A 26,794-nucleotide genomic window follows, 5' to 3' on the forward strand; every position below is an offset into this window, starting at 1 on the left:
ACACACAGAAGGCAAGGCTTTTTCTGTAGCAAAAGAGAGCTCTGCGGTAATTCCTATTTTGAATTTGATTAATATTGATTAACATACAAACTACTCTCACACAGGAAGCAATGGGAGTCACAGAGCAGCAATGTGCAAAGCACAAAGCAGTCAAAGTTGGGAGCAGCTGGAAAGGGGAGGTAAACCCCTTCAAATGCAAAGCAGGTTCACCAGTGGATGATCTACAGATAACCATTCAGAGGAAGAAAGCCTCATCTTCCAGAATCTCATAATTTCCAGAATGAGCTGTGTCATAAAAATGGGCAGACTTCAGTTTTGAATACCTTCTGCAGTTGAGAAAATGTTTGCTTACTGTCACTTCCCTTGCTCTGTGACTGTCCACTATTCATTCTGTGCTGGTAATGACTTCTATCCCTCTATTTTAGCTCTCTATGCTCTTCACTGAGGAGTGTGATAAGGTACGGGACCTGATGCATGTTCACTCCTTCAGCTACGACTTCCACCTGCGAGTGGTTCACCAGTACTTGGTTGGCTGCCACATGACTCTTCGCCAGGGCTACCAGCTCACCGACTTCCTCGACGACTTCATCTCCCATCACCCAGACATTCCCAAATTTGGCCGTAACCATGTCTTTCAAGGTAACTTTGTGGTAGTGATATAGTGATTTAGTGATATTTCAGGTTTCCTTGCAACTCCAGTTGCTCTTGATATTCAGAATCACTGTGGAATCACTAATGGTTTGCATTGGAAAGATCAAAGTATAAGTTGAATGTATACATCAGAATACCATGGGATAAACTCACAGTGTAGAAAGTTAGATATTGCTGTTTTATTTACAGTTATGCAAAGAACTATGTTTTAGTAACACTTTACACCGATCAGGCAAAACATTATGACCACCTGCCTAATATCATGTTGGTCCCTTTTTTGTGGCCAAAACAGCCCTGACCCTTCGAGGCAAGGACTCCACTAGACCCCTGAAGTTTTGCTGTGGTATCTGACACCAAGGTGGCAGCAGATCCTTTGAGTTCTAGGTTCACAGATGCTCGATTGAATTGACATGTGGGAAATTTGGGGACCAAGTCAGCATCTCAAACACATTGTAGTGCTCCTCAAACCATTCCTGAATCATTTTTGCTTTGTGGCACGGTGCATTGTCCTGGTTGTCATGCAACCATTTCAACTGTGGTATTACACTGTCAAATGTTTTGTAACAAAAACATTAATAATTTTCTTAACCTTAACCAAAGTGATACAAGTTGAACTTTTGATCAAGACGTCAATTTTTATGACAGCGAATAAGTACTGAGGTGATTTAAGACGTTTTTTTTCGGGGTTGCTACATGCCTTGTCCTCACCCTCTACAGAACAGCATTTCACAATATTACATTACAGATGCGTGTGGTCAACTGTTGAATGGATATTTGACACGACAGAGAAAAGTTAGTGTGCACCCTGTCTGAAGTGGGTGCACAAACTCAACCAGTTCACTTGAAAATATACATATTAGCACACTGAAGTTAATTGTTTCTGGACTACAAAACCTCACCTGACTTTCCGTTGACATGGGGGTGAGTAGATTGTGACTGAATTTTCATTTTTGGGTGAACTGTTCCTTTCAGACCATAATTCCACGTGCAACATGGAGTAAACCACCAAAAACACTGTAACTTAAAGGCCATTTTGATTGGTGTTGTTGGACTAATTGGACTCTTCTATATTCAATACATTTTTATTTTATTTTAATTTTCGCATTACTAGGGATGCACCAAATTGAAAATTCTTGGCTTAAACCAAAAACCGAAAATGAGGAATCCGAGGCCGAAAACTGAAAACCAAAAGAAACACCAAAAGAAATTATTATGCCAATTATTGGTACAATTGCATTTATGGCAATTTATGACTGTGTACTAACCTCCCTAAAATCAAGGCATTGCAATTCAAAGAATAAATCAGTTACAAAAGTATGAACATATTTATTTAGCACTGACATTACAACAATGCACAATATAAAATAAAATTCAAATAAAATGTTTAACTTGACCTCGCTGATGTGTACATTAAATAGATAATAATGTAAATGCCTATAACTTACTGGCTTGCGGAAAGATTGTCAAATTAAATATGTTCTCTCATAAAAAAATCAAATGCATTTTAAGATTTTCTCTGTAGGACTACTACAACAAAGTGCATTCAGAACAAGACTGCAACTGCTGGAAGATATAACAATGTGATCTCTGTAGGCCTACAACATAACAGTGTATCAAAACAACCATAGGCCTTTAACAGAAACAAATGCACCAAGAACTGCAGATGTGCAAAGTGGAAAACAAATATTTAAACACTAGACACAAGCCCATTCTACTTCTTTGGGTAAAGTGGCAGATTTTTCTTGATAAAGAGTAGCTTCTCTGCATTATCACGGTGAAGTCTGTTCCTCTTCTCATCGAGAATATGAGCTGCAGCACTGAACAGTCTCTCACTGTCAGTGCTTGTGCACGGAGCAGACAAGTACTTGAGTGTCAACTTTGCTGGGTCAGGACAGCGGCCTTTGTTATTTCTCCAGTAATGAGGGTTAGTACTTCTGGAGATGGGGACTTCAGACACATCTAACTGCTGAGCGGTTGAGCTTGTCCTCTGCCTGACATTTGAGAAAGATAAATAGGGCCAGTGCATAAATAAACATTTTTGTCAAATAAAATAAAAAATAAAATGATCTGACAGTCACATATATAGTAAGTCAGAACAGAATAACCTACCTATTACTTGGTGCACTTGCAGGATCTCACTGAACATATCAGACAGCGAGGGTGCATGCCCCTCATCTGATGCAGAGAGACAATCCTTTTTTCTGTGCTCTGCTCTCCTTCTGCTGCGCTGTGTGCGCTTCTCCGTCTCCAAGCGGCTTCCCCGCATCCATCGTGGCCAGGATCATTTCTCATGCACACTGCTTTAATCCCACATCCAAGTAATGATCTTTATAACGCAGATCAAGTTCAGTCCCCATGAAGTGCAGATGATCCGAATAGATCTCAGTGAAACGTGTGCTAACAGACTCTATGAGTGAACTTTTCATTGTTTTCACTCCGTGGTGCGTCTCAACTTCTTTGCTTTGAAGACGCTTTAGTGCCAAAATAAAGGAATAACATCTGCTACAGATGCATCAGAGGAGCTGAATTCTTTAGTTAGCTGCTCAAAGGGGGCAAGAAGAGAGAGAATGTTTTCTATTAAGACCCACCGGTCTTGCATAGACTGTAAGCGGGAATAGGCCAGGTGAGAATGTTTAAAGTGGCCAACAATTCTTCTGCCAATACGTCTTTTACGCTGCACTCCCTCGTTCACAGCCAGATGTAGTGTGTGGGCCATGCACCATATTCCTTTCAGCTGGCTTTCTTCTATCGCTTTTGCGATATTTCTTGCATTGTCACTGACTATGGCATGCACTTAAGATGGGTCGATATGTTGGGTGTCGAACCTACTGGCGAATGCATCAGAAATGGCAGCTGCTGTATGTGACCCTCTAAACTCTTGTGAATGGAGGAGAATCTTTTTCTGCTTGAAATCTGTATTGATCCACTGTGCGGTTAGACTGAGCATACTGGAGAGGCTGACGTCTGAGCTCCACATGTCGGTCGTGAAACTGATTGCTGAAATATCTGATGCTATAAGCTCATGGCCGTGAGTTGCAACAACATTAAACAGCTCAGGTAAACACACGTCTGAGAAATGTCGTCTACTCGGCATGGCATAACGGGGCTCAATATGTTCTATCAGCCTAAGAAATCCCACATCCTCTACGACAGAGGATGGCTGATCATCTAAGGCAGTGAATTCCATATTTCTTGGTGTGATGCCCTTTGCCTTGGCACCATCACTGGAAAACTTTCTTGCCTTTTCAAAAACGTCCGCCACAGACAGAGTGGGCGTGCTCAGATTAATTTGCCTTTTCTGTGCCACATTCTTCTCATACTCAGAATGGCAATCAGGATGTTTGCATTTCAGGTGATTAATTAAACCCGACGTGGAGAAACTCTTTGCAGATGCACCCCCTCTTGATATTTCAGCATTACAAGTTGTGCAAATTGCTATCCGTGGGTCGTTCTTAGATATATTTAAATACGTCCACACCACAGACACGTTGGCGCATATCCAGACAAGAGTGTGCTGGCTGCGGTTTTTGTCTGAGTCATCACAACTTTCTGTTTTGGCCGTGTCGTTTTGGTGATAAAATTATTTGAACATTTTTGGTGGCCGAATATTTGGTGCATCCCTGGTATTTGCCTTATGTTGTGAATGTGAGTCTAGCTAATAATCTCTGCTGGACACCAGGAATCTCCTCGAGCTGTCTGTATGGCTCACTGCTAGCCAACCGAAAATCCAATAAAGAAATTCTTAAATACTGAAAATTGTCTCACTGCCACAGAAAATAGATGCTGTTAGTAATGTGCATTTGTGTGTTTCCCCAGTGTTAGCTTAACCAGGAGTCCTTTCAACTCACTGATGAGATAAAAGATAGATATTTGCATCACATAGTCACATGAAGAATTTTAAAACTCTGTGACCCTCTGATCCTTCTGTTCATCAGGGAGCTTCTCCATCTCCACAAGGATGATAACAGCTCATCAATTGTATAACTACATCACTGACCATGCCAGCACCTACAACATGAAGCCACTTCGCATGTCCAAGTCTACAGTCACCACTGACAACAAGAAAGGGATGCCTGAAATGCATGAATATGCTCTAGTGGCGCTGTGGAACAGGTACAAAAAACATCAGAATTACAGAATGAATATATTTCTATGTAAGCTTCTTTATTTCAACCTAATCTTTTTTCTGTTATTTCCTGCTAAAGTTCGGGCTCCTACAAGGATTTGGAGGGCCTGCACCACCATGATGACTTTGATGTGTCCCTGGTGGTGTGTCATAATGCTGCTCCATTTGAGGAACAATCAGACGGGGAGAGGCATTTGCTGAGGTAAAGAGATAAGAAAGAATAGATCCTATATATATATATATATCTTTGGGTTCTGTGTTACTCATACAGTCAAACATGTAAAGTGATATTTCTTTGATAAGCCAAAATCACCTGATGTATGATCTTAATTGTAGGTTGCGGTTTTATGTGATCATGACCAGTCAGAGAGAGCTATTCCCCCGCCTCACTGCCGACATGCGGCGTTTCAAGAAACTTCCTCAGATCCACCGTGACCCTGGTGAAGTGGGAGGCTGGCTCCCCTCAGATCGAGCAGAGGCCTGTGGGTCACGTAATGCTGAGCAGGAACTCTGGGAGGAAACTGCATCTGGAGTTGCAGCAGCCTTGGCCCCTAGTGATGGCAATGAGTTTTACCCTCTGGCAGGGGGTGGACCAGAGGCTCAGGGGCTACTTTATAGCTCTCCTCTGTTCCCTTTGCTCAACAACGAGGTTGCATCAGCCTGCAGACAGATCCAGGCCAGTGTGGAGCAGGCGATGGGCCACTGTCGCAGAGATAATCTGTGGAGGAGGCTGTTTCATGGAGAGCATCTTGCCCTTGACAAATTGAAGCTGACCAAGCTGTCATTCAGCGAGCTGGAGGAGCTGCTGGAGGCTGTACAGAGCCGCTCGGTGGGGGAGATTGACCCACAGCTGGTAAGATTCCCTCCAACTAAACTAAAATTGATATATTTGTCCTGCTACTGGTAAGCACTTCCAAACATACCTTTCTCTCCTCATACCTCGATTGGCTGCTGTCAGATGGATTTAACTGTCATCAAAAATAGTTGATTTGCTGCGAACCTTTGTCGGTGTTGGGCATAAAGGAGTTATTCAATTATTTCAGAACAACAGGCTCAGGACAAAGTGAACTCACAAGTCATCTGACGTGGCTGGAGACAGGCATAGCACAGTGTAATATTAATGTAAATTTTCCTACACTTCTTTTTATGTAAAACTGTTCACAGACGGAATGAGTTCTGTTTCTGGATGCATCCAAGGGTTTAACGTTGTCACATTTAAAGTTGCATTTTGTAAGAAAAATATATTTTTGGGTCTCATTCTCATTTTGTCAAATAATGATGCACTGGGTTTCTCAACTCCACAAAAACTGACACTTTGGAATTGTAGATTGGCTCAGCTGCCATCCCAAAGTGTTGTTATTTGAAGAGTTGGGAGTGAGACTAAAAGATAATCTTTTCTTACAAATAACACCTTTTAAAGCTGGATAATTAATGTTTCTCAAAAAACTATTTACCTTTAAAGTAGCTGAATGACCTCAGCAAATACTGGTACTAAGGAGGGGCATATTATGTGGCAAGTCTGAGTAATATTTGGTCAAACCTTTAACTGTACATGTTCCTAATACCCCTGCTTGGTTTTGAACAATTTCTTTTAGACAGTTCTCCCCTCATAAATCAAGTTATTCTGTAGTTTGTTTTGGATTATGCTCCTTTTGCCTATGGCTGCGTTAAAAAAAACATATATATATTTTCCTGTTCATATCAGTCTTTGTTTGAATGATCCTATATCAATTAATTAATCCTCAGATTGATCTATCAGGATATGCCTTTTCCTGTGGATGCATTTCACAGGGTCCAAAATTAACAGCCGTCAATTAACAGCAAGCAGGTGGATTTTCCATTGGGCAAGTAAACCTTAAAAAGACAACAAATACTTGTGTTACTGTATAGCATTTTGGTTAAACAGTGGATTATGTGGGTGCAAAGTGAGGCACACTGTGCAAAGGTATTGCATATTGTGTATTAAGACTCTGAATTAATCACATTGGACGTGTTTTGGGCATAACATAAACCAATCAGAGTGCCATCTCCATTCCCTTTAAGAGCCAGGTACCAAGGTGGTCCGTGGCTGCTGGGCCCTCTGCTCACAATTTCATCTGACCCATCAACAACTGTGTTTGACTACATATGAGAAAATACACTGATATTTTACTGAGGAGGAGAAGGAGTTTCTGCTGTGCTGTGTTTTGTGGTGTGCAGATCTCAGTCCATGGATCAGGCGGGATGGGTCATAAAAATGATCATAGTGGGTGAGATGGAGGTTGGTGAAATATGTTCAGATTTATGCATGTCTATATTAACATGCATATTTGCACACAAGAAACTGTTGATAAACTCAGGATCAGTTAGTTCTGTGATCCTCGACACGTGAAAAGGTCACACAGTTCAGATTCATACAGTAAAATAGTGTGGAGTGAAGCAGCTGTCTGCTGTCTCTCTGTTTTCTCGAGAGTTTCCTCTTCAGCTTTGCCACAATATTTGCTGAAGTGATAGTACTGCTTATAGAAAAATGTAAAATGATTAAGAGTAGCCTCATAAAAAGAATCATAAAAGGCTAAATTCCAGAACAAGATTCTGAACAACTTCTACATAGAAGCGATAGGAAAGCATCCTGACTTGAAGCATCACCAACTGGATTGGTTCTTGTACAACCCAGGACAGAAAGGCTCTACAACCGATGATTAAAATTGCCCAGAACATCACTGGTACCATCTACAGAGCATCAGTGACATCAGTGAAGTGAGATGCTCAGAGCCCAAAGATGCTTAAAGACAGCACCCACCCAACCACAGACTGTTCATCCTGCTGCCTTCTGGCAGTACGTACAGAAGTATCTGCTGACATACCACCAGACTCAGACTGTGAGACTCCTGAACGCATCCTCAACTCTCCATTGCCAAAAAAAATGTAGCAGGAATCAAGGATTTTAACATGAATTTGTATTCTAAACGCTTATATAAAAAATTCCAATAATTTTACCTTGTACCTTGTAAAATCAGAGTGTTTCGTGTTATGAACCCGTCAGTGTAGGTGCAACTTACAGTGTGAATACTGCTTTAAATAGCAGGAAACACAGAGCACCTTTGACTTTAGACCAGCTTTTTGTTGGTCCATGGCACAGTCACTTTCTGCTGCCTCAATATAGCAATGCACTGGCAATGCACCTGACCACACCTCACTTTAAGAGGCGCACAGGTGGGCACAATGTACATTTGCTATTTACACAGTGTGGGCAGTAGGCATCAAGAAGTTCCTGTTTTTCTTCTCTTATTTACTTTTGTTGCCATACAATAGCTAGATGCAAAAAAAAAATCACAACACTTTCCCATTCATTTCACTGTAGGTAGAATTAACCAACAAATCTCAAAAGCACCCATATTTTTAATAATGCACACTGGGTCAGAGGTTTCCTTCTGCTATTCTGTTTACAATATTAGTTCTCTGAGAATTTCTTTCAAATCCCTAACTTAATCAACCTTGAATTTATAATAGAGTAGTAACCTTGTGATTTAGGATTGAATTGATTCCGAAAATCAGTAGTAATACCCAGCTGTAGTTTTAAGGGAGGTGGTGGTGTTGGATATGTCAACATGTTGCTTGATATATCAGATATTTGATAGATGCTGTTAATTGAATTAAACCTATTATGAGCCACCTGAATATCAGTGTGTCTAATTGTAACTGAAATGCCATCTCAGATTTATTCCTCCATCCCAACACAATGAATGTCAATTGTAAATTATATATATTGTCTTTTTGGGACCCTCTGGTATCCCTCAGGTCAAATTGACCCAGTACATATTTGGGGTTTTAAAAACAATGCTGAAAGAGATATTTACTTCATAACCATCTACATGAATTGTCTTTATCTCAATTTCAAACAATAAAGATCTCTAAACAAAAGTGAGAACACCCCTCACATTTTTGTAAATATTTTATCATATCTTTTCATGGGACAACACTGAAGAAATTACACTTTGAAACAATGGGAAGTAGTGAGTTTTAGCTTGTATAACTGTCATTGTGTTTACATGACACACAAGAAAACCGAATTACTGCATTAGTCTGACTATGATCTGATTTTTTAGGTTGCATGTATACACCTTAGTCTGACTAAAATCGGACCAGAGTCGGATTAATACACCTAGATTATTCGATTGATAGTCGCATGACTCTTAAATGTATACGCTCCATCAGATCGGATCGGAGTTTTACATTCTGCGCAGGCTCGAGATTTTTTTTACCGGGGCCATGAGCCGGAAGTAGAGAGGCGGCGGCGGCTTTCCTCCGAAATAACCGCAAGCAAGAGCGCAATGGTGCATCTAGTTTGTGTAATTATCATGTACACCGCATACGAAATGTACAAAGATGTAGCTTCGTCTCGCTCTTCGTATGCCATCTTTCTCGAACGCCGAGGCAGCTGGTGACGTAAAGAGGTCAGCTGGAGGTGACTCTCTATTACCGCTCGTTGAAATGGGTTCAGCGCCACCTAGCATACCGGCCTATTAAATGCTTCAGCCAGTAATTCGATTTTCTCGATTTTATCGCTCTCACTCTCTCTCATACTGGTCACTGGAGGTTCAACATGGCACCGTATGGCAAAGAAGATGGCCTAGGCTATAAGAAGATTGCCAACACTCTGAAACCAAGACCATATAGCGGTTTAACAGGACAGGTTCCACTCAGAACAGGCCTCGCCATGGTCAACCAAAGAAGTTGAGGTCACGTGCTCAGAGTCATATCCATGGTGTCCTGTGGAAAATGGACGTATGAGTGCTAGATTTGCATAAATGTGAGGATTGTGCTCACTGTTGTGGATACTGTATGTTTAATGATTGCAATCAGTCCTCTAGAAACACAGTCAGTTTTATTGTTGCTACTGGCTGTTGGCTGTTCCTGCCCCAGTGTGCTCCTTGAGGTGCATATCCGAGTAAAGGCCATCTTTACCGAGACCATATGGAAGGATGTCAATGTGTGGGGTATAGTAGCATGTGTGTGTTTTTTTTGTTGTTTTTTTTGGTTTGTACATGTTATCACAGAAATCAAGCTAAGGCCATTGAGTTTCAGGTAGAAAAATATATACATTTCCAAAAAAAAAAAAAAGTACCCATTTTTCTAAAAATTTGAAATGGGTCAATTTGGACCTGGATACCATGCAAGGTTAAACAGGACCTTTCCCAAAAAGCTGGCCCTGTTACTGTGGATGAGCTACAGACTGAACACCTTTACATTCTACTGGAGAAATATCTCTATTCAACCCATGCATTGTGATGGTAGCAGAATGCATATGTGAAAACCTGGACAAATCAAACAACTTCATCAGCAGCGGCTAATACCAGTATATAGGTAGTTGATAGAAGCCTTTTTATTTTATTGACGTGAACCAAACCAAGAATTGTGGAGTGAAAAAGTCATCTGTAGACACAGTATCTCAATCAAAATGTTGGCTGATGTCATGCAACCATAACAGCAGATGGACTTCATTAATGATGAGCCATCTTGTGTTTTGATTTTCCCCTAGATGTGGTTTATAGTGAATGACAGGCAGGTTAATGAAATGACAGTGTGTTGTTTTGTTGCTGCAGGACTGTTTCCTCACCTTGAGTCCAGCCTGGTATCAGAGTCTGATCAAAGTCCTACTGAACCGCTTCCCTCAGAGCTGCAGACACTTTGATGATAACGCAATCCAATATCTGTTAAGAAAGTGATCTTTATAACTGTTTTCTTTCTGTGAGGGGGCATGAAGCATGGTCAGAAACAGTGTTTCCTTGCTTTTAGTGGTTTGTTTTTGTTAGTAATTTCAGCATGTCTGCCTCAGCCTTCTGCATAATATAAATCGTGGGGATTCAGTTTTGAAACAATGAGAGCTCAGGTGAAATGTAAAAAAGGACTCTAGAGGGGTTTATTTTATCTTGAAGGGGGATAATTATCGGATCCTTCTGAATTTTATGAGAGTACTCAAAATAAAGATCGTAACAATTTGCCTTGTTTCTGGAGACAGGCTGGTGACTACAGCCTGAAACGATATTGATTGTAGACATCTCTATACGTATATCTATATGTATATCTATATGTAGATGTTTGCCGTGACAGCCTGTTGGGAGCATCTCCCTGGGTTTCCAAGTTTTTCGTAGTTTTTTTGTGTTTCTGTTTTGATTTTCGTTTCGAGGTATGACAGCTCTTCTCTGGTGACTGTGAGAGGATGGACACTTTCCTTTTTTGAACTTTTGCGGCACTTATTATATGTTTCTGCTAGCCCTAGCAACAGAGGGTAAGGAGCGCATCGAGTGCACTGTTTACACATGCGACCAGCTGATTGCGCTGTATAAACCTGCACTGCTGTGTGAACCTGCACTGCTGCCCGGAGCAAGGCCTGAGGTCCCGAAAGTGCCTGGCAAAGAGATGCTGGGGCTGCAGAGCCGGAGTGAAATGGTGGGCGAAGAAGAGGAGACACATACCGGCTGTACCAGCGAGAGTCATGGGGAACGTGAGTGTCTCTAGGAAATAAGACGGATGAGCTTGTTGCGCTGATAAAGACTCAGAAGGAATATCGTGAGTGCAGTGTGTTGTGTTTCATGGAGACATGGCTTTACTCACACTTCCTGACCACAGCGTGGTGGTTCCCAGCTTCAGCACTGTTCGGATGGACAGGGGACGTGACAAGCAGTGGAAAGAAGAAAGGAGAGGGATTGCACTGTATGTGAGTGAGAAGTGGTGTAATCCCAGACATTCACGTGAAGGAACGTCTCTGTTGCCCGGACATTGAACTGCTGACTGTGGGATGCGACCCCATTAATTACCCGGGAATTCACAACTGCCATCATTATCAGTGTGTACGTTCCTCCTTCAGCTGATGCAGCGGTGGCCTGTGATGTCATCCACTTCGCTGTTGCCCTGATACAGATGCACGCATTTATTGTCATCACTGGGGATTTTAATCACGTCTCACTGGACAAACCCTCCCAACATTTCACCAGTATAGTTGACTGCCCCACCAGAGATGATAACACACTGGAATTTTTGTATGCAAATGCTAAGGATGCATACAGTCCCACAAGCCCCCCGCCCCCTTGGAAGATCAACCCCAGCCTGGTCCTGCTGACCCCAAAGTATGTCCCTCTTTTCAGCAGCAGCATGTTTTACACTAGGTGAGTGTGAGGAGGTGGAGTCAGGAGAGCTGCTGATGCACTACAGGACTGCTTTGAGTCAACAGACTGGGATGTACTTGTTGAGCCACATGGAGAGGATCTTGACAGCATGACTGACTGCATCACAGAATACATCAGGTTCTGTGACCACACCACCATGCCAACCCGGGCTGTTCGCTGTTTCCCTAATAAATAAGCCTTGGATCACCAATGACCTGAAAGCCCTTCTGAACAAGAAGAAGAGGTATTCAGGTCTGGAGACAGGGAAGAACTGAGGAGAGTGCAGCATGATTTCAGGGATATGCTGAGGGCCTGTAAAGACACCTACAGAGGAAGCTGGAGGCCAAACTCCAGCACAACAATGTGAGGGATGTGTGGACTGGAATGAAGCAGATCACTGGGTGTAAGGTGAGCAGCAGACAGTCATCAGCAGCTTGGAGAGGGCAAACGAGCTGTACAGTTTCTCAATAGGTTCAGCTCACAGGCCTCTGTTGTCTCCCCAACACCTCCAGACCCCCACACACCCTCACTGCCCCATATGCTTCCTCCCCTCCCCCTCACTACCCTGATGTGAGCTCTCCTGTGCAGCACCTCTCCTCCACCTCCACTACACCAGCACCCTCCACGCATGACTGTTACTGCAGTCCAGGTTAGGATACAGCTGGAGAGACTCCCACCACTAGATCCTCTACATTTTGCTTACCAGCCCCACTTGGGAGTTATGACGCTGTCATCTACCTGCTCGAACGAGCCCATTCGCACCTGGATGGTGGAGGAGGCACTGTGAGATCACATTCTTTGATTTCTCCAGTGCTTTTAACACCATTCAACCACTGCTACTGGGAGAGAAGCTGTGGGTGGATGGGTGTAGACGACACAATGATATCCTGGATTACTGACTACCTGACAGCAGGCCTCAGTTTTCTCTGTGTGGGCAGTGTTCTGTCTGATGCAGTGGTTAGTGTACAGGAGCTCCACAGGGGACTGTACTGTCTCCATTCCTGTTCACATATACACCACTGACTTTCAGTACAACACCGGGTTGTGTCACCTGCAGAAGTTTTCTGACGACTCGGCTGTTGTGTGTAAAAGTGATGTGACAGGAGGAGGAGTACATAGGACTGGTAAGACAACTATGTGTAGTGGACTGGACAGAATCACCTGCGGCTTTGAACATCAGCAAGACCAGAGAGAGATGGTGATGAAAAGTTGATCTCGCCCTTCCTTCTAAAATCTAACCACTTACCACATTCTTGTGAAGGATGTGGAGGCGGTGGAGGATTGTAAGTACCCTTGTTCTTACCATCAACCACAGACTAGACTGGATGAATCTACACTCACATAGGAGATCTAACAATCAAGCTGTCTACAAGAAAGTGAATGAGCAAACTTCTACTTCCTGTAGGAAGCTGAAGATCCAGCAGAATGTTGGAGATCTTATATCAGTCTTTGGTGCCATGTACTTTTCTTTGCTGTGGTTTGTTGGGGGAGCAGACATCGGAGCCAGCAACACCAACAGACTCAACAAACTCATCAGGAAGGCTGGCTCTGTTGATTGGCTGCAACCAGGACACTCTGGAAGCTGTGATGGAGAGGACACTGAAAACTGTTATCCATCATGGATAATCCTCCCCCACCTTCTCCACCTCACACTAGTCAGACAGCAGAGCACCTCCTCCAAAAGGCTGGCTTCAGCTTCGCTGTCATAACAACATAGATAAGGAAATCTTTCCTGCCACAAGCCATTCACTTTAAGTAATAACTCTCTCCACCTCTGCCTGACAGAGAGAAATCTGATCTCTCTACTGTTTTGTTGTATACATCATTATTGTTTATAGTATATCTGCACTGTATATATTTTTTTCATCACCATCTGAATGTAAGTAGGTTCCTGTGGCAAAAAAAAACGAAGGGCTACACAAACAGTTTGCCCGACAGTGAGCGCACAGCTTCTTCTAGTGGCATTCCTGACGCTCGGCTCATAAGTGAGCAAATGCACCATATTTCCTAGGCTGAAAATCTATATCGATCATAGATAATTTCATCAGGAAATGCCCCGATCTCGAAGAAGCCACTCACCTCGTAGTGCTTGCCCGAATTATTCTTGCTCCCAGGTCCACTGGGTTCTAAATGAATGGTGACGGCATCTCTGAATGAGTTACACAGTGAAACAGCGGCGGTTTTTATAGCCGATTTTAAGCTGAAACTCTGAACATAACCATGGTAACCTGGTCCCAGGGACCAGGTTACCATGGTGATCTAGCCGGGTTTAAAAGAGAGCCACCTTTGTAGTACAGGGGAAGCCTGGCTTTAGACTCACCATACCTCGCTAACCCACTAAACTGGCTTCGCAGTACACCCCTTAGGTGTACTCTTTGACACAGAGCTGACTTTCATCCCTCATATCAATAAACTGGTCCAGTCCTGCTTCTATCAACTCTGCTCTGTTTCCAGAATAAAACAAAATGCTCACACCCCTCGATCTGGAAAAAGTAATTCACACATTCATCTTTTCCAGATTAGACTACTGTAACTCCCCTCTCTCCAGCATTAATCAAAAATCTCTCTCTTGCCTCCAACTGATTCAGAATTCAGCAGCTAGGCTTCTAACAGGTTTAACAGACGTCAACACATCACTCCAATTTTAGTTTCCCTCCATTGGCTCCCTGTCTGTTTTAGAATTCATTTTACTGATCACTTTTAAAGCATGCTCAGGTCTGGCTCCGAGCTATATTACAGATATTTTAATTCCCTATGAGCTTGCAGACTTAGATCCTCAGGCGGGGCCCTCCTAACCGTTTCCAAAGTTGAGACTAAAAACTAGGGGGGACTATGCCTTCACCATGAGGGGCCCCTCGAATTTGGAATGCCCTGCCTGAGGAGATAAGGCTCGCAGGATCAGTAAATCTTTTAAATCACTTCTTAAAACTCACTTTTATAGACTTGCCTTCATGTGATGTGTCCCTTGTGTGTCTATTTTTACTCTGTCTTTGAGTCTTGTTTTTGTGTTATTCTATTTATTATGTTTCTGTTATTTCGCCTACTTTATTTATTTTTATCTCTTTTGTCTCACACACTTTACCAATTTTGAATCATCACCTCTGTTATTTCAACCATTTCATGCGAGCAATTTTTTTGTCCTTTGTAATTGTAAATTGTATTCTTGCTTTGTCTGTCAAAGCACTTTGTAAACCTTGTTTTTAAAAAGTGCTATAGAAATAAAGTGTATTATTATTATTATTATTATTATTATTATTATTATTATTATTATTATTATTATTATTATTATTATTACTACTATTATTATTACTGTGCATTCATTTCTGAGCTTGCTAAAACTACGTAAGCTAGCGTTTGGAAAACTTGATCTCTCGGGGGGGGGGGGGCGGGGGGGTACTTGGTGTCATGGTGTGCTAGACCATGGATTAAATTTACACCAGAATATCCCTTTAATTAATAATAACCACACCTGCCCTACCAAAAATTACAACAATAGGGTGCTCTAGTGAATATTTGTGGCAGCAGGACATGTACTGTATGTGAGATTGAAACTCACATACAAAAATGATACCATCATGAGGAGGGGGGTTGTTGTGCAGCTTTTCTAAAAGTAAAAAGGGAGATGTTGAAGTGTTTTTAGGTGTGTTGTGTGGTATAAGACTCTTGGTTAATTAATGCCTGTCATTTGTGTTCCACCATAATGCTGCACTGACAGTATACCCAAGATTTCGAGGGGATTGGTTGAATTTGCTTTAATTTTTGCAATCAGAACAAATTCCTGGAGAGATTGCTTGATACACGGTATGGGTTGGCTAAGGGGTGCCCAGGAGGCTCCCTTGTTTCTGTGTTGAGTAACATTGTAGCTCTAATTAAAAGAAAGATTTCAAATAGTAATATGGGTTAACACACTCCAAAAGCCAGCAGCTCTGCATACTGTGCCTGCGTTTGGTCCATACCCATCAACATTTTAATATCTGATATTTCACTGTCACCAAAAATGTGTTTCTTTTCAGTTTAACATCATAAAAAATAAGAACGAAAGGAAATATCCTTGTTCGTATACAGTTTTCCTTTCAAAATGACCATCTAATCTATTTCCATGCCTCTTAAATTGTTTCAGGCTGTTCTGAACCAGAAGTTCACCGACTGCTTTGTTTTAGTCTTTCTGGACAGTCAAGCTGGAAAAACAGTGAGTTTATCATACTGATATTATTATTGTAACATTAAGTTGTGCAAACGTCTCGGCAATGTTTCTTTTCCCGTTCTCTTGCTCCCACAGAGTCTAAAGGTTGTGTTTCGGGAACCATTGCCATCACAGCCTCAGGCCAGTAGCAGCCTCATCCTCAGCTGGTGTCCATGTATCATCACCTTGAGTCTGTCATCAACACTGCCTGCTATAACCTCTGGACAGGACTGTTATAGAGCTGATCAGTGCTGGACTTACTTCAACTTATGTCATTGTGAACACTCTTGACACATGAAAAAAGAAAGCAACAGTTGAAGAAATCTAAGTTTTTTGAGGGAATTCACGTGAGGAAAATCCTCTTGCTTATATACTCTCCCATCGCTCACTGTGGCATTATAAGAAGCTTCATATCAAACACATGTATTCTATATGGCTGTGTGCAGGAAATCCCTCTAAATGTTCAAAAGATGTAATTAAAGTCATAAAGAATAGCAGCAGTATATGTGTGTTTCACCATGTTAAGTTTTGTTTAAATATGTGAAAATATTCCAGTGCTGTCCAGTGATGATGCCACCTGATCTGCCTCACTTTTTACATCTCCACACATCTCTTTTTTTAAAGCAAATATATCACAAGCATTGGGGCAATGTTTTAATTAATGTAATGCTATTTTTCTCGGTGAACATACGAAGTGCAAAATCTGTTCAGTACTTCCTACTGTGAAGTTGGGGAGAAATCCAATGCTCTGCATGACCAGGGTTTTCCCACAGTGTGCTATAGTGAGGGCACAGCAACTCCAATCACATAAGAGGAAATGGCTACACATTTATGAAAAATGATATTAAGCTTTAAGGAAAATAATCAGGGCTGCTCCCTAAAGCTTGTGTTAAAATGCACTACATGTTATAATTAGGGCTGTCAGGCGATTAAAAAAATTAATCAAATTAAATTACAGGATTTGTAATTAATTAATCTAATTAATCACATTTTAATCTCATATCTGCTAAACGTACCCAAATGAAGAATTTGAATTCTAGGACATTACAAAATTGTATTGCACGATTAATCAATTGAACACGCTAAGAAGAGAATATTTGAAATACTTTTTTTTTTTTTTTGGTGAAGTGCGTTTCATAAATGAAATTTAAAGAAAATGGTCAAGCACATCCCAGCAAACCAATTAGGCCAGGTGCATTATTCAAAAATGCAATAAAAATATACTAAAATAAATAAAATTCAGAAATAAAATAAGGCTGAGTCTCAAATAGGCACTTAAGCAGACTCTCAAATGAAAATGAGCACTAAAGCTGACTCAATACAACAATTCAAAATGAATACCAAAGCTGACAAATAGGCAATTCAAAATGAATAGTAGAAGTATAAGGCTGTGAACAGTGACATAGAATTTGTCTTCAAAATATGAGCTTTACAATGCACCCCATTTAGAGCTGGGTCTTTAGCGGGGGGCTTTTAATTTGAAAGTAGCGACCGTCCTCAGCTTGCCGACACAACAACAAGCTAACACAACCAAACAGCTACAGAGACCGAGGAGACGCTGGCATCTCCTGGATCTCAGCAGCTGTCCAGCTGTTCATCTTAATGTCTGCAGATGAAGTGATGGACTGACTGCTGCGATCAGCTGTTTCTTGGTTCTAAAACTCCTCGGCTGTGGGTCGCACAACAGTGCAGGTCATCGACACCCTCGGCCCATCTCACTCCAGAGGCTGGCACATTTCTGCCTCGTTTTTAAATAGCAGGCGAGGCGGAAATAAGTGGACCAAAACAGATCCGCAGACCGAGCCGCCAAAAGGACGGGCAAATTGGCGACTTGGTGCTCTGTTTAAATAACGGCTCATATCTGTTGTCACCCCTGCTTTGATTTGCGACGCAGCTGGAAGTGATGAACACGTCCGGACAAGTTCCTCGGTGCTAGTGCAAACTGTGACGTGCCACTGCCAAGCAGTCTACTGGTCATTCAGTGGGCCAAATATAAAATGCTCACGCATGAATTGCCACTCAGAATAATTGCGTTAATTTTTATAACGCGTTAATTTGCAGTGTAATTAATTAATATAATTAAGGCGTTAAACTGACAGCCCTAGTTAAAATCTGGCTTTCTGCATGGATCAATTGACCGGATATGATGTGAACATTAGCACAGGACCCATAGTCAGTTTTGTCCATTACAGTTGTAATAAAATCCATGAAACAAAATGAGAGGACTACATTACCTTGTTTGAGTCTACCATGATTGGACAGAAACATATTAAAAAAACAAATAAAGCCAGAGCTGGAAGATACAGTTTGGACACTAGTCTTTATCAAGCATCACAGGTAACATAGTTGCAGTAATATTTGATTTGAAAATGTAAAACATGGCCAGAGTTTTTTAAAAGGAACATTATCATTATAACAGAATGTGAAGAAACAATATTGTTGACATTATGTCAAAGACGTGTATGTACTGTGTTGCAAAGGGTGTCTTCTGAAGTTAGCATGCTAACCTGCCCTGGTTTGTCCTGTCCAATAATACCCCTTTGTACTGCAAAAGATAGTTTGATAGCCCCCTAGTTTCAGCTGGGAGATGTAAGCAAGCAGCAAGTTTAATGCCTCATAAAATATATAAATAAAAATAAACTCACAAAATATTAATAAATGATGTACACCAATCAGGCGTTACATTCTGACTACCTACCTAATATTGTGTTGGTCCTCCTTTTGCTGCCAAAACAGCCCTGAGCTTTCAAGGTATGGACTCCACTAGACCCCTGACGGTGTGCTCTGGTATCTGGCACCAAGATGTTTGCAGCAGATCTTTAAGTCCTGTAAGTTGCGAGGTGGGGCCTCCATGGACTGGATTGAGATCTGGGGAATGTGGAGGCCAAGTCATCACCTCAACCTCATCGTTGTGCTCCTCAAAACCATTGCTGAACCCTTTGTGCTTTGTGGCATTATCCTGCTGAAACAGGCCACGGCCATCAGGGAATACCGTTTCCATGAAAGGGTGTACATGGTCTGCAACAATGCTTAGGTAGGTGGTAGGTGTCAAAGTAACATCCACATGGATGGCAGGACCCAAGGTTTCCCAGCAGAACACTGGCCAAAGCACCACACTGTCTCTGCTGGCTTGCCTTCTTGCCTTCAAACTGTGATGCCCTGTGTGTTCTGACACCTTTCTATCAGAAGCAGCAGTAACTTCTTCAGCAATCTGACCAACAACAGCTCATCTGTTGGATTGCACCACACGGGCCAGCCTTGACCCAGTTGTCTAGCCATCACAATGTGACCCTTTTCAAATTTGCTGAAATCCTTACGCTTGCCCATTTTTCCTGCTTCTAACACATCAACTTTAAGGGCAACATGTTCACTTGCTGCCTAATATGCCCCACCCACTAACCAGTGCCATGATAAAGAGATAATCAGTGTTATTCAATTCACCTGTCAGTGATCATAATGTTATGCCTGATCGGTGTATATTTGCACATATTTTTCTTACTAAACAGAAAAAATACAACTTTACACTTTATGGATTAACCTTTCACTCTTTTATCCAACTAAGACAACCCTAACTGCCTCTTTAACTCATTGGTTTTGGAATAATAAATCCTCAATTCACAGAGTTACATGTGAAAATATTCCAGTTCTCCAAGTTGATCTGCCCCTCTCTCCTGTCCCTGCCTTGTTGTCTTGTCCCTTGGAGTCATAGAGAGCCAGTCACGCCCCCTCAGCTGACCTCATCTGACCTTATTTGGAAGGAAATTGCCCAGTAGTCAGTGGGAAGAGACAAATATTTTTTCTGATCCCATTTGAACTGTGCCATTGGATCACATCAATTTGTGGAATTAAAAGATCAAGTCAATAAAATAGGCTGTTTGTTGTAAAGATAGTAAAATATCATCTATACTTCTACATTGTCTCAATCAACAAATGTCACCAAACATCAACATGGCATCTGTCATCAGCACAGAAAACGTTATTAATACAGGTGAATATAACACTAAAAAAGGCCATAGTGACAACTGCATTTATGTGAAAGGGTAGTTTTTTCAAGTTCTGCAAGCAAGCTAATATACAGGACCAGCTCTACAATGTACAATGACTTCCACCTGACCCACGTCCTCTAATATATCTTCTTAGTTCCACTGCTACCTGAGCATTCTTGCAGTTAGCAATTAAGATATAGATGAACAGTAATCAGTGGTTATGCTGGCCCCTATAGTTTTGGAGCTACCTTTAAATTCTGGCCATTACTTACAAATTACATTGAGTTCCAAAAATAGTCAAAGTGACTAAAAGTAGCATTGCCAACTGCCTTGCACTGATCAAAATCCTGATGGAAACACTCTTAAAGTGGAAACGGCTCGCAAAATGCAACCATTGTTTTTTTAATTATTATGAATGTATTTGAGGTCAAACCTTCGTGTCAAAGCTTAAGTATGACAAGAAGAGGCACTTTTCAGATTTACCATATTTTCATTTTTTCGGGTCAAGCTCATTTTCAACGGGACAGCTAGGGGCAAATACGATAGCATCAAAATCGCTTTTGTAAAAACACTAACATGACTAGACACAACATGAAACTTTGCTCGTAGCATCACCAGGGTCTCTACACATGAACATGAGCATTGAGAACATTGCTTATGTACAGAGTTTGAGAAAAAACAGAAAGTTTTTGAACAACTCACCTTAGCAGTACCTTGTTCCGTTCACAGCTGTCATTGCAGCTGAGAAGTATCGATCTCAGAATGCAATGTAACTTTGAAGAGAGTTAAGGTGGACCACTACTGTCTTCCAGCAACAACTATACACGATATCTCACGTTACTTTTCCGGCTTTTGATTTAAGCATTGTTTCTTATATGAGGCTCCTTTTTCAACTTCAAGGTCAATATTGTTTTTTTTTTGCTGATGACAAAACAATGAATTATCCATGCATTTATATGGAACTAAGCTTGAGGAGCAGCCCACCTTAACTCATCTCCATGTTAAGTCACATGCGTAAATCGATGCGTCTCCATTTGCAGTACGGCGGCTAGCGGAACAAGCAACTGCTAACTTGAGTTGTCCAAAACTTTCTTTTTAGCAAACTCTTGTACACAAACAATGCTCTCAAAGATTCTCAATGTTCTTAATGCTGAGTCTTCAGGGTTTCAGAGATTAGATCTGTCTGAATATGTTAGCGCAGAACAGTGGGAAGCAGATGAGATTTTGTTCATCTCTTTTGTGACAAATATTGCTGATTAACTGATGGTTAAGTGAAACATTTTAACAAGTGGAGGAGGACACTGGTGCATTTTTTGCCATCAGTCTAAATGTCTATCAGCAGTTTGGATATACTGAATCTGATAGTTTTGTTTGCAAAAATGCCACAAAGTCAGTCATAAGCAACCTACACCTTCTTTAACAGGTTTGAGATTTTTGAGATCTCGTGCCTTCTACTAACTATATGCTAGCTCCTCATACCGCATCAATGTACATAGGAGCCTGCTGAGATGGCAGTGGACTCAATGAGGAGGCTTATATGTTATTTGAAAGTGTCAAACCTTGTTTTCTCTCTTGAGACCCCTTGCCATATTGGTGCCCTAAAGTGCCTTTTCGGTTTATGTTTCCGTGGCCTAAAAAAAAAATCCTAAACCTAAACCCATGAAGTGATACTGTTATCATTCCATCGGCTCTACATAGAGATCTTTGGAACACTACTTGGTGTTTATGGCCATGAAAAGTGCCAGAGTCAGTTGGAGAAATGAGACAGCAATTTACTTTCATAGGGGGGGTCAAGGATTAAATTTGGTGATTCACATAATAGCATGCCACGTTATCAGCACCCAGTGCTTCCAAAGCATGTCAGTTGATCAGTTGTACACATGTTGTGTACAGTGACAGACAAGGCTGGCATCTTGCCTCAGTTGACATAACATATCATAGAGGCTAGTATTTGTTGCAGTACCTTTTTTACTGGTATTTTTTAGCAGCCTTAAATTTTCTCTGTTTCTTTGTGGATGGTCAATTAAGACATACTGAGCGAAGCAGTGTTCTCAGATAATTCCATTTGAATGCTAATTACTGGATGTTCATCATGCAAAATCAACATTTTTACTCTGTAATGTCTCCAACTGTATTATGTATATCATGTAAACATGGAAAACTTTTTACAGGCTCTGAAATGCCAAATAAAGCAGGAGTGAATGAGAATGTGTTTAAATGATTTTTACACTGTTACACTATTTTACACTATAAACAAATTGATGTGGGAATTTCAGATAATAGTTATTACTGATTATGAGTAGGATTTGGCATCTACAGAATTGGGACATGACTACAGTGAAACACTGAGGTGGATGTTGACATTGTTGTTTTAGTGTGCCCCTCAGTGTTGTTGTAAGGCAGCAGCTGCATATTAGCTTACCAATGTTTCCAACCATTACTCTGACTTGAATCTCCGACTGTGTCACCCAGCAGAGAAATCTATCTCCCGTTACCACGAACAAACATCCCTGTGCCAGGTTTAAAAACATCCTCGTCTCTGCACCACTTGTCCGTAACTTAGTTGTTCAGCCTCATATGCATAGAACATTGGCTGACTACCCAAGGAAGCTAAGCTAAGGAAACTGTGTATAACAGCATGACGGAGAGAAACAGCAGAGTTTGTTGTTGCTGGTGACATGAAGAGGTCAGCCGGAGGGGGCTTTACTACCACTAGTTGAAACGGGTAAAGCACCACCTAGTGTACTGGGGTATGACATGCTTTGGCCAATAATTCGATTTTCTCACCGGCATGTATACTCGGACAGTAGCAGCTGTCTGATTGAGTAGCATAGTGGAACTATGGCTGTAATCTGACGAAGCTGTGTGTATAAACATACTGAGTGTTAAAGAGCAGCGCTGCACCAGAGACACTGAGCTACCAGCTGTTAGCATTCGGCCATACTATCTTCCGAGGGAGTTTTCACATGTAATCATAACTGTTTACATCCCTGCCCTGACCGATGCTGCTGCAGCCCGTGACATCCTCCACACTGTTGTTTCATCATCTATACTTCCCTGTCCTCTACTCTCCCTTCCTATACATAGTATGTGAAATGTCACACCAGGGACCATAAAACCTTGGATTTACTATATGCAAATTTGAAAGAAGCATACTCATCCTCCCCTCTCCCCCCACTTGGTCACTCAGATCACAACCTGGTTCATCTAGCACCAGTGGTGAATAAAAATCCACCACAGAAAAAAATCAGTAAAGGTTTTGTCAGAGGAGACCAGCGTAAGGCTGAGGGACTGTTTTGTGGCCACAGACAGAGGACATGACACTGTGGTGGCTTCAGCACTGGGTAGGTAGCAAGACGGACGGGGACAGGAAGAGACTAAACAAACTGGTTAGAAGGACCAGCTATGTCCTGGTTAGGGTTAACCAAGCTGACGTCAATCATGATCAACATTTCTCACCCCCTGCACCAGAGTGTTGAAGCCTTGAGCAGCTCCTTCAGTGGCAGACTATTACAACCACTGTGTAAGAGGGAGCACTGATGCAGATCCTTCATCCCCAGTCACCAGACTGATTAACTCAAGCACTACCTGAATTATCACTTTCCACTCACTTGTTTGTTTTGTAAATGGCTTTTTTTTTCAATTTAACTTCATTGTTATGATTCTTTTTCCTGTACTTGTTTCTCGCTGTTGTAACGTAAATTTCCCCACTGTTGGATAAATAGAGCCAATCTTATTTTATCAGTGTAACCCTGTGACCAACATGAAGTCAGTTAATAATAAAAATGACTCATTCTATCATGGGGAACATTGGAGAAATGCAGATGTATTTTATGGTCAATGACAGAATGTTAACAAATGAAGATTAATGATGAGGACATTTTAGTATAATTATCACAATGTATTTTTTGCTGTAATAAATTATCTGTACATAGTAAATTGGTTATGTAATAAAATCAGTCATCAGTACACTTAAAAATGAACCGGTTCACAGTTAAAGATGCAAAAAACAATAAGAAAGTTGTCAGTAATCTCTTAATTGATAAAAGAACCAACTGCCATTAAACCATTTTTCATACATTAAATTATACAGTATGAAATGTACCTACATCATACTTAAATTGGAAAATTGGAAATGTAATGTATAAATATGATTCTTCGTCTTCTTCTAATTCTTCTTGTTATTCTTATTTTATACTATAACAAATATGGAATTAGATAAGTTGTAGTTACACCTCCCAGGTGTAATCACTTGAAATATGTTCACAGCTTTATGAATGAACACATCGCTCATCACTTGCTGTGTGTGCAGTAATCTTTGAGCCAATCCAGACCTTCCTTTGTGGAGCCTAAAGTGGACAGACATGATAAGCATTAATGTGTTTTTGTTTATTTAATAAGTGGGTTTTTATAGTTTATTAAACCAAAAAAAGAAGAAAAAAAAAAAGAGCACTCACCTAACGGCTTGTATTCACAGCCGATGTATCCCTGGTAGCCATGGTTTTCCAATGTGTTGAACAGATACCTGTAGTTGAGCTCTCCAGCACTGTTAGGCTCATTCCTGCATGGAACCTGGGCAATCTGAACATGACCTGAGAAAGACAACTGCTGTTTTTCATCTTTATTACCTTCAATACTGTGCTTAACATCATTATACTTGCATGTTTATCCTTAGTTACTGGAAATGCAAAATCAAAAACTACAGTTCCTCTGTGCACTGCCTGGCCAAAAGAAGTCATAATTGGAGATCACTTAAACGATTGGTGAAATCAAGTCATAAAAATCAACAGCCAAACTCACGACTAGGTTTAATAGTGAAAGAATGTGAGGAGAACTCAAGGGATTGGGACGAAACAGCAGTGTATTTCCACAAAACTTTTTAAAAAATTAGTTTAATTTAAGTACAAGATATATGCATGAAATCAAGCAGGTAGTTATTGTAGTTATCAATTATTGTTTCTCTTATGATTTGTGCAAATCAACATCTCTTAACTCGTTCCCATCTTAGTTTAAGTCAAGCTTAAGAGCAGCTTGTAACCTTGTTAAATATCATGTTGGATGCCGCACGCCTTTCGATTCCACAGGTTTGGTTTGATGTACATCCTCCTACAATATCTATATCGTATGATAAACTACTATCATTTCTTCCACATGAATGGTTATCTCATGTACTGCAAGCAACCCTAGAGGATTTTGTTAAACAGTGGTCACCCTATAGTATTTATTTTGGTAATTACCAGCAAGCAATAATAAGTATTGGAGTAAATTAAGACTAAGCATTAACATTCACTGATATAATGAATCCCCCTCCCACATTTTTTCTTTTCATTTATTTATTTAGAAATTCAGTGTTTGTGTTGTTAGTTTGTTTCTGTGCTATTTTGTGTTTTGTTGTTTTTGTCTGTTTTTAGGGCCCAAGCAGGTCTCAGACCTCTGAGGTCCCTATTGTTTTCCTAAGGATTATTGTTAGGACCCAAGCAGGGAACCTGAGAGGGCGGTGCAATTGGGAGGGTTGGTCCAGACTCCTGCAAATATCTCAGACACAAAAAACTACATATATCCGCCTGCAGGGGGTGCTATAACCTAGGCCAACTCGACTTTGCCTATAACTTCTACACCGTATGTCGCACATTCAAAAACCTTGCATCCCCAGATTCCCTGAATGGAGCTGAATCACTTTGCAATGGCCACGCCAACTTCCACCAAGAGAAATTTTTCGCTAAATCGCAAAAACTCAAAAATCAAAATTTTGCTTGGTCAAAAATTGCACAAATTATTAACAAACAAATTTTTGTAGCTAGTTATAAAAATGTAAACTGTTTGATATCTCAGTCAAACTAAATGCTATTAACACCAAATTTAAGATCCTTGGTTGCCATGACACTGGCGAAATTTTGGCCGCTAGGGGGAGCTAAAAATATGGAAAGTTTATATCTCTTGAACGGCTGCATCGATTTTTACTAAATTTGGTCGGTATGATGTAGGGCCAATCATATCTTGAAGGTGGTCATGACTGGTCAATATGGGCATGGCTTATTACAAGACAAACAACAAACATTAATTTCAGCCAAACTATCATGCTGACAGCTTTGACATTTATATGGTACAAACAGAATAGGACACAGTTCTTCCATACCAAAAACTGCACATGTACGCCACTTGCTGGCGCTATAATAGATGCAATCGCGATGCAATCGCAATCACGTTCCCTGAATAGAGCGGGGTTTTCTGACATAGGACACGACCACTTCTGCTGCACATTTCGCAAAATCGCCACATATGCAAAACATATTTTTTCGAACTCCTCCTTGCGATTTTGGCCTATCTTGGTTGGTATGATGTAGGGCCAATCCTGAGGCCATATCTTGAAGGTAGTCATTACTGGTCAATGTTGGTGTGGCTTAGTACAACAAATCCAAATCAGCACACATTTAGCCTTTTGCACTTCCAGTGCACTTCCCATTACAGAGAATACCACGGCTCAGATGTTGGCCTGTGTCCTCACTTCTGCCCCGAGCCCGTCATCCTTTGGGGCCAACTTCCATGGGCTCTGCGGTGCACGGGGGGGCTTGGCCCCTGCTCATAACTGCTTGCAGTTCTAGTTAGGGCCCGAGCAGGAAACCTGCAAGGACCCTATTGTTTTTCAAATTATTATTAAAGCCAGAGCAGGGAACCTGCGAGGACCCTATTGTTTTTCAAA

The 26,794-nt window shown here is 41.2% G+C and overlaps 1 protein-coding gene and 1 long non-coding RNA gene across 2 annotated transcripts; one reads left to right on the forward strand and one right to left on the reverse strand.

The window, feature by feature from the left end:
* Nucleotides 1-36: 36 nt before the first annotated feature.
* LOC119016126 (KICSTOR complex protein SZT2-like) lies at nt 37-19,142 on the forward strand. The gene is made up of 8 exons (XM_037092023.1): nt 37-639; nt 4,587-4,764; nt 4,857-4,979; nt 5,114-5,630; nt 10,363-10,473; nt 16,046-16,114; nt 16,205-16,283; nt 18,949-19,142. Exons 1-8 carry the CDS (start codon nt 432-434, stop codon nt 19,140-19,142), a joined length of 1,479 nt encoding a protein of 492 aa, XP_036947918.1. The 5' UTR covers nt 37-431.
* A 4,758-nt stretch (nt 19,143-23,900) lies between these two features.
* On the reverse strand, nt 23,901-25,913 carry LOC119016122. Its single transcript, XR_005073832.1, has 2 exons — nt 24,552-25,913; nt 23,901-24,443 (listed from the first exon to the last, which is right to left on the reverse strand). It is a non-coding gene; the product is annotated as an uncharacterized LOC119016122 (long non-coding RNA).
* Nucleotides 25,914-26,794: the final 881 nt, after the last annotated feature.

The sequence above is a fragment of the Acanthopagrus latus genome, unplaced genomic scaffold (assembly GCF_904848185.1).
Source record: "Acanthopagrus latus isolate v.2019 unplaced genomic scaffold, fAcaLat1.1, whole genome shotgun sequence".
In the NCBI taxonomy this organism is placed as follows: domain Eukaryota; kingdom Metazoa; phylum Chordata; class Actinopteri; order Spariformes; family Sparidae; genus Acanthopagrus; species Acanthopagrus latus.